The following is an 18,207-nucleotide window of genomic DNA, read 5'->3' as shown; positions in this document are numbered from 1 at the left end:
TTAAAGACCTCCTCACCTTTTTGATGTCTTTGTCAGGACTTTTAAATATATAATCAGTTCCTTTCTTCTTGTAGTATTTATGAAAATGAAATATAAAAAAGCCATAAAGAAATCTTCTGATTCAGCATTGGTGTATATGGCATCATAACTTCCTGGATAGATGGATGATGATAATGTAAACATTACCTGTTCCATTACACAATTGGCATGTCCAGGGCTTTTTTTCTGGGAAAAGAAGTGGTGGAACTCAGTGGGTTGCCCTTGGAGAAAATGGTCACATGGCTGGTGCCATGTGACCATTTTCAAGAGGTTCCAGAACTCCATTCCACTGCGTTCCCGCTGAAAAAAAGCCCTGGGCATATCTAATAAAAGCATGCAAATATCCTTTAACTGATGGATAAAATATGTAGTATGCAATCTAAGGTCCCCTTTAAAATGTAAATAAATGGGTCAGCTGGAGTTTATTGTGATCTCTAATAGATGCAGAACCTCTTTTAGCAAATGGGGAGAGTGGACTAAAAATCTGTAACAACAACAACAACAACAACAACAACAACAACAACAACAACAACAACAACAACAACAACAAATGTGCTGTATTTCCAATCTAAACCACCATGGGGGGAAAGGATTCTAGAGTACTGGGAGGCATGGAGGAAAGAACCATTTTCTCCCTGGTGTATAGAATGAAGAAAACTTGAAATGCAAATTTAGGGAAGGTTCTCATGATTGCAGTACATATGAGGAGCAGATTATGAAGGAGAATGGTTATCACATACCCTGCAAAATCTGAGGGTTTATTCAAAGACTGAAGAATTCATAGGTTAATATCATGAGAAAACGTTTATGAATTACATTTTTATCTTACCTTTCTTCCGCAGGACATGGTAGTCTCTCATTTTTAACATTACAACAGCTCTGTACTTAGTTCTTAGGCCTAAGGCAGCTCTGTGAACTTTGGGGCTGAGTGGAGACTTGAGCCTGGGTCTCCCTGGCTCATATCCAAAACCCGACTCATTTTATTTGTTGAGTACATTTTTATCCCATCCTTCCTCTAAGGTTCTCCGGGCAGTGTCTATGATTCTCCCCAATGTATCTTCAAAACATCCCTGTGAGGTAGGCTAAGCTGTGAGAGAGTGACTGATCTAAAGTCAGCCAGTGCTTTTCATGGGGAGTGTGGATTTGAACCTGGGTCTCCTAGAGTCCAGCACTTTAACCACTACACTACAGTGGCTCTAACCACTACGCCGTTAGTTTTATCTGTGTGGATAAGCACTTCCAGAATGCTTTGGTCTCTTCACTGGCTCCTTTGAGTTATATAAAGCTACAGAAGTGAGTGTCACCATCCAAGGATGCATCATCTCAGTATGAAAGAAGGGAAAGTTACCATGGGGTACTGGAATATATGCACAGGACAAAGGGCTGTGAGATGTGCAGCCACAGCATGTGATACAAGCCTTGCTTGTCTATTGATTCAGGCTTCAGTTAGGGTTGTTTGATTCAATGAACTTCTTACATGTAGATGTCAGGGGAAAGGCTTGCTGACCTCTTTGCCTCTGATATGTTTTTTTGGAAGTTTATTACATGGGGAAGGGGCACCGGAGATATATTTAGCATGGACCTAAGAGATGCAAAAACATGAATATCAAAGAGGAGTTGTTGATCAGTTTGCTATGCAAATGTGACCACAAACCATGCAGGAACAAAATGAAATGAGGTGAGGCATAGGATCTGAAATTGATCGTTCTCCAATAAATGGGCCAGATTTACTAATTTTATGACATGCAGTGGAAATAATTGAGGAAGAATATCTCTTTGTTCTCTTAAGTGAATGTGTTTTCCTATTTGCAAGGCTCCTAGAATTACAGTTCCAAGACGTGATTGTTAACATACATGTTTTCATAACTGTGGGTCAGTGCCAGGGAATGATTCATTTTTCTTTTAGTCACCTGAAGGTAAGAACAAATGCAACAATTGCTTCTTGCTAGGACTCAGTGAAGGGTGGTGTTTGTACAATTCTTTTCAAGCCTGCACGACTCAGAACAGGCATAGGTCAGATATTTCTGTTTCAAAGGTGAAATTAAAAGTCTTTCATTTTTGCAGGGGTGATTTTAAATGGCAGGCCCTATGGGTGTATTTGGAGTTAGGAAGCAGCAGTAAGGACTTCTGTTTCTTCGACTAACCATAGTGGCAAATGCAGGCACAGCAGCTTCCCTTACATGCCCCGATTCACTGCTTGAATAGAAATTAGCTTACACACAATTAAGGCACTCGCAAAGGCAATTCATATTTTCTTCGAGCAGCTGGATTTCATACTGCTCTGATAACATCTGCTAGGAAGAACCATGTGGGTTGGGCAGCTAATTTGGTTATCTCCTCTACCAAATCCTGGTGTGAAAAATAATGTCAATCATTCAGACTCCATGATTCTTCCAAATTAACATTGCTGGAGCAGTGTGGATTGATCCCAATCTCAACCCCACCCTGGAGTGAATATCTTTTCTCTCTCGATTAATGCTACATTCAGTCTGTGAACTTTCTGTCTAGGTGGACTTATGCCACTTACTCCTAGGTGAGTGAACACAGAATTGTAGCCCGGGGCTATAATCCTAGATATGCACACTTGGAGTAACGTCAACTGAACCTCCTATGATTTATCCCCCTAATGTAAGCAAATGTGTATAAGATTAGTAAAGTATCCAGACTGCAAGGGCCATTTTTCAAATAGACAAAATCTTTTTTCCTTCTCTTCCTCCTGATTCAGCCAAAAACGTATCATCTAGAATTTTCAGTAACTGAACTTCCGTAACTTACAGTGTATATGCTTGCATTTACAGGACATACATTATAACAGACTTCATGGGCATCAGAAATGAAAGTTTTATGAAGGTAGCAGCAGTGGGGACCTGGATGGGAGACTTTGTCACAGCTTGGATGGTAAGAGGTTCTGAAAAAATAACAACCCGAAACAAGAAAAATGTGATGAGTTATTGAAGCCCAAAATAACCTAAAAGCCTTTTAAGCACTGTTCAGACCAAATAAACTCCAAGGCGATAGTGACATGGTAGACAGCAGTGCGATCTGTTTGTGAACTAGAAATCCAAACCTGATATATGCTGCCTTTACTTGGAGGTTTTGCTGTGGTGTTATGTCTAAACTGGAGCAGGGTTTTTTTTTTCGAGCATCCATCCAACATCTTCCCCTAATTGCCCAATATCCATTTTTGTACAACTTTGCTATGATGCTTCCCAAACCTGGTTTGACATTATCTTTTGGGAAAGATCAGAGTCAATGCACCATTTGCCCTTTGTGTGAATGGGAAAGTGCATATTTTTTAGGTCTTGCCCATATCAGTTTGTTTATTTATTTATTTATTCAATTTATATCCCGCCCATCCCCAGGGGCTCTGGGCGGTTGCCACCTTCCATGGATCAATTCCTCATGGACACATACCCCTGCCAGTGTAGTGGTGGGGACAGTGGCTGTAGAAGGTTGGGATGCTCTGGGTGCTCTGTTGCCTCTGTGAATGCCGCTGCAGTCACAACAGCAGTGGAAGGTGCACAGAAAATCTTTGCCATATGGATGCAGCCATAGTTATAGGACTAAGGTGCTGAATTGTTCTTTTGATGTCAGTTGGAGTGCTGGCTAGGAACACAGAAGCTTGTTCCCTATTGGGTATGAAATTTGATAATAAAAATGGTGAAGATGGTCAATATTTTTAGTTGACTGTATTGGAAAAGACTCGAGAAGTAGAGCAAGTTGAAAGGCAGATAGGCAAAATCTAAGTCTTACACCCATATGGTTTTTAGAAACAAACTTTATGTGGCATCATCCAGTTTTACAGCAGATCTACCTTTTTTGTTTTAGAACCCTGAAAGATTATTTTTATGTCTGTCTTGAAGAAAGCAATGGGCTTATTTCCAATCAATTTGATGACTGCTTTGTGCAGGTCTTCCCCTTGGGGAGATCAAATTAACACCACTGCCCCAGGGCCTGCACCTTTGAGAAGTTCTGTGCTTTCCCCAAAGAAGCCACCAAGCACCTGGGCAGTAGGGTCTGTGTGGGGCAGGTGAATGTCATTGTGGCTTGGGGCTGAATGAGCATGTGTCGCTACCAACCCCCTGGTGGTGGGATCTGTGCAGGTTACTGCTCCGGTAATCAGCACTACCAGTCTCAAGAGACTTGGATATTTTGCAAAACTGGGAGGATGTGGAGGATCTTGTCCCAGGAGCCTCATTCCATAGGGATGGCCCTGCTTCATGTTACATTCCTTACATACCAAGCACGTGTATGAAGCTCAGCTTTAGCTCTTATATTCTTCTTAATTTGGTTTAAAGTGTGCCGATGGTAAAGTACCAATAATTTTTCCGTATTGAAAATCTTGCATTTCCAATTCTGGTGCTTCTCTCTGTATCACAATTAATATTAAAACCATGATATTATGCCTGAAGGATCAGCTGGTGATATTGGCCTGTCAAGACTTTAAGAAAACTAATGAATGGATATGAATTCAACATAACAAATGGAACTTTAAAACCCACCTGAATAAACAAAGAAGGATGTTTCATTAAAAACTTCGGGCTGGCCATCTCTCAGAAAACCAGATTCCACGTACATATGAAGAAGATCAGAAATATTTGAGATGATTCATCACTTTATTCCCTATGTATGATTTCTAGTGTAAGAATCTGTCCCTTTAAGAAGTAGATTAACAAAGGATGACCATGGGCATAACAAGCTTGATAGAGTTCGGAGATCCATCCCTCCAGATCCAACAGAAACTCTTGGGACATGATGACAGTTGCTTCATAGGTATGCATGTTGTAAACACTCAGCTCGTTTCACGCCTCACAAGGGGGACAAGTTGCTTCGCTTGCTGCTCCTGTTGAGTCGCGTCCCAGACTATGCCATGCCACCTCCTTTAAATTGTGCCCAAGGTGTGCTTGCCCCAGTTATAGACCCTCTCCCTACCTCAGCCCCACCCAGTTTTCCCCCCAGGCTGACCACAAGCCCACCTCCTTTGGTGGTGCTCTGAAGGCCAGCCATCCGCAACAAAACCTGCACAGCCAGACTCGTCTGAATGGGGTGCAGGGCTGGTCCTCTGCCTTGAGCTTCAGGGGCTGCTTGTTTGGGCCCTTAGGCCTCCTGTCCTTCAACCTTGAGCTCCAGACCACCTTGACCTTGGGGCTCAGGATCATCCATGGGGCCCAGCCAGGCTGGCACACATGCAGATGACTGACTCACAAAACCATACATACTATTCTGTAATTTATAGATCATACATCTTATTTCCAGGATCAAAAGGCCACTACAGCAGACCCAAGCTCTGCTAATCAAATTTCTTGATCTTGGGGTGTTTTTGGAATTAGAATTTCAGCGCCCATAACCTAAGAGAAACATGGCTCTCCTAGTATAAATTTTATTTATTCATTAAAATATTTATAGCCACTTTTCCTTTGCAGCTCAAGGAGGCTTACAATTCAAATTAAAACCACACACAAAACAATAAAAGCCCATTAACTGCTTTCTCCTAGAAAATGGCTGCAGCTTAAATCCTATTAAAAGCCCTAGCAAATAAAACATCTTTACAGCAACTCCTGAAGACTTCTATAGATGTTGCCCCCCGCTTCACCCCCCCAGGGCTCCTGTTTCATAAAGGGGAAGCCCCTAGCCAAAATCAGTATCCCCTATATGTACTACCTTACCATCCCACAGTACTGCAGAGCTTTCTTGTTTGCAAGATTGAATGGTTTTACAGGGGAGATTTTTGAATAGGCCCTATTCCGACAGAATTTTCCCTTGTGGCCTTAATAGGATTGATATATCCCTTCATGCCCTGCTTGAATGTAGTAGGTTCTTCAAATATATAAGGGATTATTATATTAAGCCCTTAATTAACCTACCATCCCCTTATACTCCAGAAACCCTGGCTCTTTTGCTTAGCAATAAGGATCCTAAATTTTCTTTAGCAATGGCAAACTATGTCTCAGACCTTTTAGCCATTGCAGCCAAAAAAGAAAAGAAACAAGTATTTTCCCCGTTCAAGATTTATGAATCAATGAGCTTCTAAGGGAATAAAAAGAAATGAAAGTGAAAGTCCTACTGAAAAGGACTGGTAGATGCCAACAGGGTAGGGTTGCCAGGTCCCCCAGCTCCCCCGCAGGAGATCAGGGGCCCAGCACTTACCTTGCTGTGTTCCTGTTCATGCACATGTGCTCCCAGCTTGCGTGATGATGTCACTTCTGGGAAGTGACATCATCGTGTAGGTCAAGGGGAAGCCTGGGAACACTCCCACACTCACCAGGTGGCCAAATCTGGCCTGCTGTGGGGTTCAATTCAGCCCGAATTGTGCCGCTGTGAACATGGGGGCGCACTGTGCCACCTGGGGGTGCACCCAGGAAGCTTGCCCCCCTGCCGGCCAGGTAAGCAGGGGCAGGGGGTGAGAGCAGGGGATCCCCTGCCCCGGGAGGGGGGGGAATGGCACCCTTACAACTGGGCAACTTATCTGGGAGAACAACTAGAAGGTAGCAGCTGAAAATGTGTTCTCATTGTCTGAGTCCTGACAATAATCAGGCCACTGCATTTTAAATTATTTAGAATTTCCAGTTTGTTTTTAAGGGTAGCTGAGGGTTGTCCAGCCTCAGCCTGCAACCCTGGGAGCATTTAGGGGGTGGGGCACGCATGCAGGTGCACTGACATCACTTCTGGCAAAAACTGAAAGAGATGTCATGACATGAGGGGGCTTGTGAAGATTTACAAAAACTCTGTGATGTCGTGTGTCACACTTGCACCCGTTCTCCCTCACTTTCCTCCCATCAGAGTTTCAGGAGCAGGCAGGCAACAACTATATTTGCTGGGAAGTCTCTCACCATTAGCAATCCTAGGGCAGCCCCATATAGAACATGTTACAGAAGTCTAAAAGTGAGGTTTTCAGAATCTCTCTTTGAGGCCTTTATCTTTATTTTTACATTTAACAACTGCGGTTTGTGTTCAGAAGCATAAATACACATTTCAAGTGTCTTTTTTTTGTCTTAGGAAGATCTGATTTACCTGAACATCAGAAATAGATGTATGATTTTAGTTTCTACGCTCTTTTCCCCCAGCATCTTTTCAGGTTTCTTTTATTCCCTCAAGCCATCACCAATATATTAATTTAGTATATGCATACAGCTCCTGGAAACAGTAAGTGGCCTATGAAAAGATGCTTCTGTGCGCAAACTTCCTTGGCAGGCCTCTCATTCATTTCTGGGTTTATTGAGCTACTGTTGGCAAATGATCCTCATCCTGTCTGCTTAGGACTAGAATAGGGCTGTGCATACATATTTTCAAAAGCATGTACAACACACAAATGTAGAATGGAATAGGACCTATTTTTCTCTCTGTTTTTGACTGTGTAGAAGAAACTGAGCATGCATGTTTATATGCACATAAGGATTACTGCATGCCATGCCTGAACATGTGGAGATGATGAGCAGAGGCAGTGTCACAGTCCCACACCCTGCCGTATCTGTACATATTTCTGAAGTCTGTATCTGCATCACAGAATGGAAGGCCAAAGGAACGTCCTTAGCCTCAAAACATAAGTAGCACCTTAAGAAGTGAAGGCAGCTACTGCACATTGAAGCTTCTATTCAGAATCATGTGATAGATCTTTCTCCACATATAAATATAGAAGATAGATAAGAACAGTTTGGGCTGTCAGTCCCCCTATCCAGGGGTAGTGCCTTTACCTGCCCTGGACTTAATCCTCTCACCATCTGACCAACCTCACAGGATGTAGTCCATGGCACCAACCTCACTGACCCCACCTCACCCAGGGAGAGCAGGCAAGATGCAGAGAATGGTGACAGGCAAGCTGGGGGGAGCCATGGTCAGCATGAGGCCAAGAGCAATGGTGGTGATTAAGACACAGGGAAGTGCAGCCAATGGGCAGCTAAAGATGGTGGCAGTTGAACCACAAGAGGAGGAGGTGAGGCAGCCATAGGCGGAAGAGCTGTGGCAGTGCCTCCAGTCCGGCCAGTGGGAGCATGACAGTGACATGAGGCAGCTGTGTGGCCTTCTCAGAAGGCTACCTCATGACTACAGCCACAGACCCACCCCTGGCCAGCAGATAATGTTGGAGAATACTGATGGGTCAGCAGCCTCACAGCCACCAATTGGGCATGGGAAGGCAAAGGGCTCTTGGGTCCCAGAACTTCCAGCCCCACCCCAAGTCTCCAGAGGCGGGACCAAATGGAGAACTTCCCCTGGATCCTGCTTCAACCACTGGCCTTGGGAATGGTGCACACATTGGGGGTGGAGCTGGGAATGGAGGAGGTGATATAAGGAAGGCTGCAAAGGCAGGCCAGGGAGGAGGAGATGCTGCCGGAGGATAGAGAGAGAGTGCGAGAGGAGCTGCAGCAGATCTCTGAGGGAGTTGTTGGGCCTGGGTGAGATCGCCCACAGCCCTCTATCTAAGGCCTGCTAGAGACATTGCCAGGACAGCATATGGACAAGAGATGGACCCTGCCCCTCCCAAGGGCTCACACACCCCAAAAACCAGGAAGGAACAAATGCCAAGAGTCCAAGAGGAAGTGTCAAGATTTGGAATGCTTAGCTAGCAAAGCGTGATAGAGCTTTTTGTTTTCTAAGAAAAGATGTGAGAATTGAGAGCAAGCACTGCTGGAATTACTGTTTTAGTCTTAAGAGAAATTTTCTAAGCTCTTGCCATTTATCTTCAACCCCCCTCCCTATCTGGTTCATACCCAACTGTGGTAAGATGAAAAATAGAATCAAGCATGCATTTTCTTTTAACATTACACTGTACAGCCAGGTATCAATAGATTATCCAAACCAAATTACACCATTTGATTCCATGCCCATGAAAACAGAGCGCACAGCAAATCATCCAATTGGACAGATTTAGAAAATGAAGTATAGAGAAAAGATCTGTGGATGAATGTTGGCATCTGGCCTACCTTTTCAGCAAACCATTCATAGCTGCAGCTAAAACTTCGTAAGTAGAGCTTTCACAACACATGGTTCATCTATAAAGAGATGGCATTGTGTGGTTTAATGGCACCACATTAAGTAGGGATTATTTTTATTTCCAGCAGGCTTGATTTAAAATGTTTGATTTGTTGTCAGTCACAAAACATTAGGTGGTCTTACAATCTGTTAATGAGAAAACAGCTAATAAAACGTTAGTAGTGTAGTAACATAATTTAGTTGTGTGATTTTGTTCTAAAGACGAAGGCAATATCTCCAGAACTTTTCAGTACATCTTGAAAAGTGATTCTCTTTGCCAGGGTTTTTAATGCAGATGTCTTTTATAGGAGATGGCAGTTATTTAGGGTTTTATTTTATTTGGTATGTTCTAAACTGTAATTTGTAATGTCGAAGGCTTTCACGGCTGGAGAACGATGGTTGTTGTGGATTTTCCGGGCTGTATTGCCGTGGTCTTGGCATTTTAGTTCCTGACGTTTCGCCAGCAGCTGTGACTGGCATCTTCAGCGGTGTAGCACCAAAAGACAGAGATCTCTCAGTGTCATATCTCTTAGTGTCACTGAGAGATCTCTGTCTTTTGGTGCTACACCTCTGAAGATGCCAGTCACAGCTGCTGGCAAAACATCAGGAACTACAATGCCAAGATGATAGCTATACAGCCCGGAAAATCCACAACAGCCATGTAATTTGTAAAGCCACCTTGTTTCACAGGAAAGGCTGAAAATCAGTGTTTTAATTATCTCAGCCTGATTCAGAGGCTGACATGTGCTCTAGTGTTCAGCAGGAGACCCCAAACAAAGTTGGCTTGCCTATCCGCTTTAATGAAGAGTACAGCTGAACATGCCCATGTGCAACCTCTCCCCTACAAATCTTTCCATGTACCTGTCCTCCACTGCATCACATGGGGAGGACTATATGTACAGGAACTTAGAGCCCACATATGGTACTGCAGGACTGGGAGAATTTTAAGTCTATCAAAGATGAATATATGTATAGTAGAGAATAAGAATATGAGTGTGTGCACATGTGTGCATGTGTGTGAAAATCTGTAATGTTTTTAAAAAGAATCAAATTTCTCTTCATTATTAGAAATATCACAACATACAAATTAGGCAAGTGGTCTCTCCTTCGTCAGTTAGTGGCAATCTGAAATTGAAGCTGAGATTTAAAAGTTACAAATATTAACCAGTATACTTATTTATAGTACAAAATAATTTCATTTTAGATGTAAGATAAGGCACCATATTCAGATCACAAAGGTCACCAGTTCATATGTATAATGTTTCTCCCACCCTTTTCTGCATTATGCTTCCTGAAATTGATTGAATCAGCGTGAAGACAAAGCAAGTAAGTACAGTGTAGTGGTTAGAATGTCTGGCTAGGATCGGAGGGACTGAGGTCTGAATCCCTACTTTGACACTGAAGCTTGGACCGGTCACACTCTCTCTCAGCCTAACCCTTCTCACCAGTTGTTGTGAGGAGAAGGAAATGATGTTGGAAGTTATTTGGATCCCCATTGGAAAGAAAAGTGGGATATAAGTGTTTGAATAAATAAATAATCCCTGCCAGTATTTCAAAGATTCTGAGAAAGAGTCATACTGATCACCCTGGCAAGTAATAAGAACAGGTAGGGCTGCCAGTCCCCTGGTGGAGGTGGGGTATCTCCCACTCCCAGCCTCTGCCCCCCGCCACCACTTACCTGGCCAGCGGGGAAAAATGTCACTGGTTTGGGAGGCAAGGAACCTCCTAGGCCCATGTTTAGCGGATCCACTCCCAATGGGCGCTCCAACAGCACTTCCTAAAGTGACATTGTACCTGGTGGCAGGCATGCTCCCATGATTCACAGGGGTCTATTTTGGCCCCCAACAGACTGACAAAGCATGGGAGCAAACCCACTGCTTGCATGATGATGTCACTTCCCAGAAGTGACTCCATCAACAGGTAAGTGTCAGCCCCCACCCCCCAGGACAGGACAGGATTTAAGTTGATCTAGTTCCACTGAAGTCAATGTGTATAGAAATGTGGGGTCCTGGGGAAAAACCAGGAAAATTCCATGGAAAAGGTTTTTTTGAGGCTTTCCCCCCACATTTTCCAATTTCAGTGAACAGTGAAAGGAAACTCCTATGAAACAGGAATTTCTTTTAGAATTAGTAAAATAATTCTTAAAAGAAGGTTTCTCACATTCTACATGTGTAGCATGAAAAAGCCTGGAAAATTGGGCAGTTTCTCATTTTTGAGTGAGAAACAAATTTGTTTTCCAAAGTATTTCACTCATTCTAAATGAGCATGAGAATGTTTGAGGACTTCTTCAAATTTTCCAAGGGAAAAAACTGAGAAAGTTGTGGTAGCACCAAAAAAACCCACCCTCTTATACAGTGGTATGGATCCCAGGTGCCTGTCTTTGGCGAGCAAACTCCCACCGATTTTCCTGCTTGCCCGGCAGACACCACCCGCAGGCACAAGCACTGCATAAGTGCTCTTGGTGGTTGCAATGACATCACTTCCAGGAATGATGTTATCATGCCGACCATGGAATTGCTCCTGTGTTTCGTTTGGGGCTGATTTTGGCCCCATACAGGCCAATTTTCAGAAAACTGGTGCTGTGCAAAGTGCTGGAGCAGTCCTGTGGCCAGCGCGATGCTGTCACTCCCAGAAGTGAAATCATCGTGTCGGTGCTGGGAAGAACCTCCTGCTGGTGAGTACTGGGTCCCTCCTCCCACCAGGAGGGTATGGGGACCTGGCAACCCTATACAGTAGACATATACAATATTTTCAAGACTTCTTGTTTAAATTAAATATATTGGCAACAATTGATATGTTTAATGATAATACATGATTAAAGAAGTCAGTGATTTCAATGTTATAAAGTTTAGCTTAATATCCAAGCATGCTGACAGTCCTGCCTAGTGTGACATGACGAGAGAGTCTCTGCCCAAGTAATACACCTTTTTTGATTACTACAGAATTTGTTTTCTACCTTCATTTTTCCTGCCTCTCAGACGACAAAAATTAAAGATACATGTGCTACAGTAGTATAGAGTGCAGCAGTTTGGAACGCTTTTTCAACTATTGGGTATACTTGTTATTTTTCTTATAGAAAATGAAGATATTTATATTTTTAAATTCCATAAATATGCCAAATAGAACCATTTTATATGCTGATGTTATAAATAAGGTATGCCATATTGTTAAATCAGCAAAAAAAGGTTTGGTTTGATATAAGAGTAAATACTGCATATATTTTAAACCCCCCTCCAAATTTCCATTTTTTTCTGGGGGGAAATATTATCCCCTCCATGCTTGCAAAATTTCCAGAAATATTACATTTTTAAGTAGTCATAATGAAGATCTTAAGTATGCTGGCTGTAGTTTGAACAACCATTCGCTGCATTACAAGATATTTGTTTTCAGGGCATAGACTGCATGTTCACATTACTTTTAGTACCCTTTGAGTCTGTCTTCATTGTATATTTGATGCTCTGTTGGGTTTGGATGTGGTATACTTGAGTTCAGATTCGTGCTCAGCTCGTAACCACCCTTGACAAAGTTCTTAGCCTAATCCATCTGACAGGTTTACCTCTTGGGTTTTTTACACCATTTTATTATTTTTAAAAATAAAATATGTAAGATTGTTAGACCAAAATATTTCTCTGAGATCTTTTAAAGAAGACTGGGATAAAAATGCAACAAAGAAAAGTCTTATTTAAAGTCTGATTTCTATAGAATTTAAGCTTGTTCAACTTTCTCTTACGCCCATTGCAATAATATTGTTTTCTGTTTAAGTAGTTTAACTTTGCTGGAGTGATGATGTTTTATTGCAAGAACTGAATCTTTGTTGAGGTTTGAATACATGGATTATGTAATGCTGCATATGGAACACTGCAAATGGCTGTTTACCTTACAGATGTGTGGTAACACTTTTGATGCTTCCATGCACTAATACAATTACTTTTGCTTTTCTGGGTTTCTTTTAAAAAGTCTTACAGTGAAATCCTAAGCAGAGTTACTCCAGTCTAAGCCCACTGAGGTCAATGGTCTTAGACTGGAGTAACTCTGCTTAGGACTTCATTGTTAGACATTTATTTCCTGAGGTTTTTGTTTCATCTGTACTGCTGGTGGTGTTTCTCTCTTTGTACTGTGATTGTGCAGGGGCAGACTTAGAGAATCCATAACCTGTACAGTCAAGTTAATAAAGTTGCATTGTGGGGTCTGATCAATTTCTGGATGAGGGTACCATGAAAACGTAGTCATAGATCCAGAGGAGTTAGCCATGTTAATCTGTAGTAGCAAAACAGAAGAGTCCAGTAGCACCTTTAAGACGAACCAACTTTACTGCAGCATAAGCTTTTGGGAATCACAGTTCTCTTTGTCAGATGCCTCAGTAAAGTTGGTTAGTCTTAAAGGTGCTGCTGGACTCTTTTCTGTTATGAAACCATAGGAATCTTAAGAATGAAGGTGTTCCTTAATGTCAGTGGTTTTATTTATTTCTCTAATCCTCTACCATTCCAACCCCTGCTTCCTTAACAAGTCACTTCAGTCCTTTGCTCGCACTGTGTCATACTGTTTCCACTGGCTTGTCAACAGTTTTGTGGGTGGTAACCACAGTAATGAAGATATATTGAAGTGATACTTTATATTCTGTGATGTCCTCACATCAAGGTGAAACTATATGGCAGACAATTAAAGAGAAATTTTGTTGTTTACAGCTGTATGTTGTATTAAAGTTAAGAAGCTTCTGCAATAAATTTAACCCTCAAATGTCTATGCTGGAAAATGATAAGAATAATGGAATCTTTGAACTATAGTTCTTCGTAGTGGAGAGGGTCTACACACAGAAGACCATTGTATGCCAAGCAGATAGTGAATCTTTACATAATCCCATGCATTCCCTTTGTTTGCCCTCTTCCATTCCATCCTGAGCTTTAGCCTGGACTGCCAATTTCCAGCTGATTAGTGGATAGTTAGAGATAATGCTAAAGGTACTAAGTCTTCCCATGGACAGCTGCCACTGCTTGCAAGCAATTAGGCTGCAGCAACTTTTGAAAAGGTAGGTAAGCTTTGAGGTCTTTGTATCTCACTGGTTGAGGGAGCTGTCACAGAGTGACTTCTGGATTGTCAAGGAGCAACAATCATCAGGGAAGGATAGTAAGCCTGTGGCTTGGTTTTTGCGTTGTTATGTAGATACTATTCTGCTTATAACGTCTTGTTAAATGCCGTCTTAATCACGGGTGATTTATTCTCTTCTTGGTATCCTAGGTATCCTGGGAACCAAAAATCTTGCAGAATCTGGCAAGTCCTGACTGTAGACAGTAGAACACAGTATCTAAGCAGAAGTGCTCCCAGACATCAATCAGGATGTTAAAAAAAGGAAACCTATGTTATTGTTGTTATTGTTATTTTACTTATAGACCACATTTCTTACTGAGACCCAAGGTGGATTACACAGTGCAAGTACAATATAATACAATATAATCAACAACTAGGACATTCACTGAGCAAAATACAATAATGAACAACAGCTAGGACATTCAATGAAAGTGATACAATAAGGTATGGTAGCAGAAAATTTGAAAACAAGCATAAAGCCAAGTACCGAGATGACATTTTTCTCAAACAAAGCATAACTGATTAGCATGGCATGTTTAGCAACATGGAGACTCCCTAATAACAACAACAACATTCGATTATATACCACCCTTCAGGATGACTTAACACCCACTCAGAGCAGTTTACAAAGTGTGTTATTATCATCCCCACAACAACAATCACCCTGTGAGGTGGGTGGGGCTGAGAGAGGTTCTAGAAGCTGTGACTTGACCCAAGGTCACCCAGCCAACTTCAAGTGGAGGAGTGGGAAATCAAACCCGGTTCTCCAGATTAGAGTCCCACGCTCTTAACTGCTACACAAAACTGGCCTTAGTGGGAGTATATCGACATCATCAGAAAACCCCAATAGCATAGTCTATAGTTCCTATCCCTACCAAGGCATTTCTCTGAGCTATTTCTTATGACACAGCTTTGTAATCTGGGTATTCAGGCCTTCCTGAATAAGTCAGTTTTGTATAGTTTGCAGAAAACCAGGAGAGTGGGACCTTTCCTGACCTCAGGCAGGCCATTCCGTAAGGTGGAGAAAACATATATATGGACAACTGTTGATTTGGTACCAACTGCTGGGTGGTATCTGCAGAAGGCCCTGTTCAGATGAGCAAACCTGCCATGGTGAAACATAGGGAAGAGATGATTACACAGATATCAGGGACCAAGGCCATGAATGTCTTTGAATCAGATAGTCATGACCTTGAATTGAGCCTGGTAACTGATGACCAACAAATGGAGTGACTACAGAATGTGAGTTATATGCATGCTCTGTCTGTCTCCTGAGAATAAGTGGGCTGCAGTTTTCTGCACCAGCTGGAGTCTCCAAGTAGACTTTGAGGGGAGACCCATGTAGAGTGCATTACAGTAGTATCATCCCAATGTTACTGTACTATCAATCCAGGTGGCTGGATCAGCTGTGTCAAGGCCACCTTCCAGGCTAGTCTGAGTTGGTAGTTGGTAGAAGGTTCTTTTTCCAGCTGAATTTACTTCTTTCTCTGGCAGCAGTGCTGGATCCACTATAACCCCTAGGCTCTTAACTGAGTCAACCAGGGTCAACTGAACCCCATCAAAGGTTAGAAGCACAATGTCCTTCAAGATCTCTGCTTTTCCAACCAGCATCATTTCCATCTTGTCTGGGTTCTATTTCAATGTGTTTGCTTTCAGCCAGTTGATAACAGCTGTCAAGCAAGAACTTAGTGCTTCTTCTGCATCACCAGGGGATTTGGATAATGAAATATAGAGCTGAATATCATCAGCATATTGATGGCATTCAATTCCATAGCAACAAATGAGTTCTTCTAAAGACTTTCTATAGAGGTTGAAAAACATGGGGTATAAGATTGTGCTTTGTGGAACTGCAAAAGATAATTCCCACACTGAAGATAGCTGATATCCTATAGCAACTCTTTGAGTTTATTCCATGAGGAATGATTTAAACAAGTTCAAGGCACATCATCTGATACCTACTTCTGGTAGGTCTGCTGTGTGAATGGTGTGGTCTACTGTGTTGAAGGCTGTAGATGGATCCAGGAGGAGCAACCATGTCCTTTGTCTACATTCAAGCAGAGGTCATCAGCCAGAACCACCAGAGACTTCTCTGTCCCATAACCTGACCTAAAACCAGACTGAAAAGGGTCCAAAGCACAGGAGTTGTCCAAGAAGGCCTGGAGTTGGTCAGCTACTATTCTCTCAACGATTTTGCCTAGAAAGGCCAGATTAGATAATTAGCTACATTGTTTTTGTCTAAGGATGGTTTTTTTAAATAGTGGGTGGAGGTCCACCCCCTTGCGGGGAGGGTGGGCTATAAACTGAATACATAATGATAATAAATAATTTGAGAGGTGCCTTGAATTAGTGACTGATTTATGATGGACATCAAAGGCTCCTTTATGTGGTCTTCGCAAGATTTTAGCAGCCAGGATGGGCAAGGATCCAATGTAGAAGTAGTGGCCTTCACGGATGCTAGAATTCTGTCTATATCCACCCCAGTGACTGGGTCACAATGATTCAGAAATGGACCAGATGGTGTGTTAAGCATCACTTCAGGCTCACCTGTATTACAGGTCAGAATGTATTTGAAGTATTTTATCCGCAAAAAACTTTACAAAGGTGCCACAGCTAATTAGGTTCAGATTTGGCTTCAAAGGATGTCAAAATATGTATTGTCGAAGGCTTTCACGGCCGGAGAACGATGGTTGTTGTGGGTTTTCCGGGCTGTGTTGCCGTGGTCTTGGCATTGTAGTTCCTGACGTTTCGCCAGCAGCTGTGGCTGGCATCTTCAGAGGTGTAGCACCAAAAGACAGAGATCTCTCAGTGTGACACTTCAGTGCTACACCTCTGAAGATGCCAGCCACAGCTTCTGGCGAAACGTCAGGAACTACAATGCCAAGACCACGGCAACACAGCCCGGAAAACCCACAACAACCATCGATGTCAAAATACCTTAAACAGTTGGGATGGATGTGAACTAGCTGATGCAGTGGCTGCAGAAAAGTAGCATTTCTTTGTTGCCATCACTGCTGCTTCATAAGTCTTCCAGTGGGCTCTGTAGCATGCTCTATCAGATTCATCACGAGTTTTCCCCCAGTGTCTTTCCAGATGTCTTTCAGCCCAGCTCTGCATTGAGCCATGGGGCAAGGAGCAATCTAGTCAATAGGTTCAAGGAGCTTCGGATTCCATGCTTCTACTGCAGCCTCAGTAGAGCATGTGTTTTGAATTCCCAGAGCATTTTGGAATTCAGAAGGCTCCATCAGCTTTTGTGATTGACCATTTTAGCTGAGGCCCCCCTCCATTTTGTGGGATATCAGGGCCACATTCACCCTTGACTTCACCAGGTAATGATCAGTCCATGAAGCAGGACTGACTGTTCCAAAAAAAAACACCCCTTTCTTCAAAGGTTCACAGCAAGAGATCAAGTCCAGGATGTGGCCCTTTTCATGCACTATCACTATTTATGAGAGATCTAGAGTTGCCAAGGAAGCTATGAAGTCCTGGGCTGGCCCTGACATGGAGCATTCTGCAGGGAAGCTGAAGTCACCCAGAGCTATCAGTCTAGATGTCTCCAGCACCATATCTGAGAGCACCTCTGCCAGCTCAGAAAGAGTGCCTATTGGGGAACTAGTTCGCTTAGTTCACATGCAACTCCAAATCATGGTTTAGCCGTCAAGTGTCTCCTTGTGCTTTTCCTCTTCCTTCCCATTATATACTCTGCTTTTCTTCCTGTTATCCTTCTTTGTGGCTTTGAGTCAATACATTGTGATTTGAACTTGCCCTCCAAACAACAACTGAAAATCATAATTTGAAGTAGGATTCTTGCTTAGAGGGCAAGCACGAAGCATAGTTGGCTGCCCGAAATTTAGGCAAGGAATATGAATATACCGGGGGGGGGGGATGAAGCACATGAGTGTGTGCATAGTTCTGACTCTCTAACCATGATTTAGTTTCATGTGAGTAGACATGTTGGTATGCACTGCAGTAGAACAGCAAGATCCAAGTCCTGCAGACCCTCAGGACCAACAAGATTTTCAAGATGTAAACTTTTGAGAATTAAAGCTTTCTTCGTGAGATACAAGTTGGAATAGCGATCCCTGAGCCTTTATATACCAGCCAGAAGGAGGAAAGGAT

At 42.6% G+C, this 18,207-nt stretch overlaps 1 protein-coding gene across 1 annotated transcript in view; it reads left to right on the top strand.

Annotated features, from left to right (window-relative positions):
• The window catches only part of TMEM117 (transmembrane protein 117), a 314,883-nt gene that overhangs the window by 111,882 nt on the left and 184,794 nt on the right, over positions 1 to 18,207 (top strand). Inside the window, exon 4 of the mRNA XM_054989399.1 lies at positions 2,838 to 2,937. Coding sequence (XP_054845374.1) covers positions 2,838 to 2,937 — 100 coding nt within the window. The remainder of the gene's footprint in view (positions 1 to 2,837; positions 2,938 to 18,207) is intronic.

Source organism: Eublepharis macularius, chromosome 9 (assembly GCF_028583425.1).
Source record: "Eublepharis macularius isolate TG4126 chromosome 9, MPM_Emac_v1.0, whole genome shotgun sequence".
In the NCBI taxonomy this organism is placed as follows: Eukaryota; Metazoa; Chordata; class Lepidosauria; order Squamata; family Eublepharidae; genus Eublepharis; species Eublepharis macularius.
The sequence above is the reverse complement of the archived record's forward strand: the minus strand, read 5'-3'. Positions and strand labels throughout refer to the sequence as shown.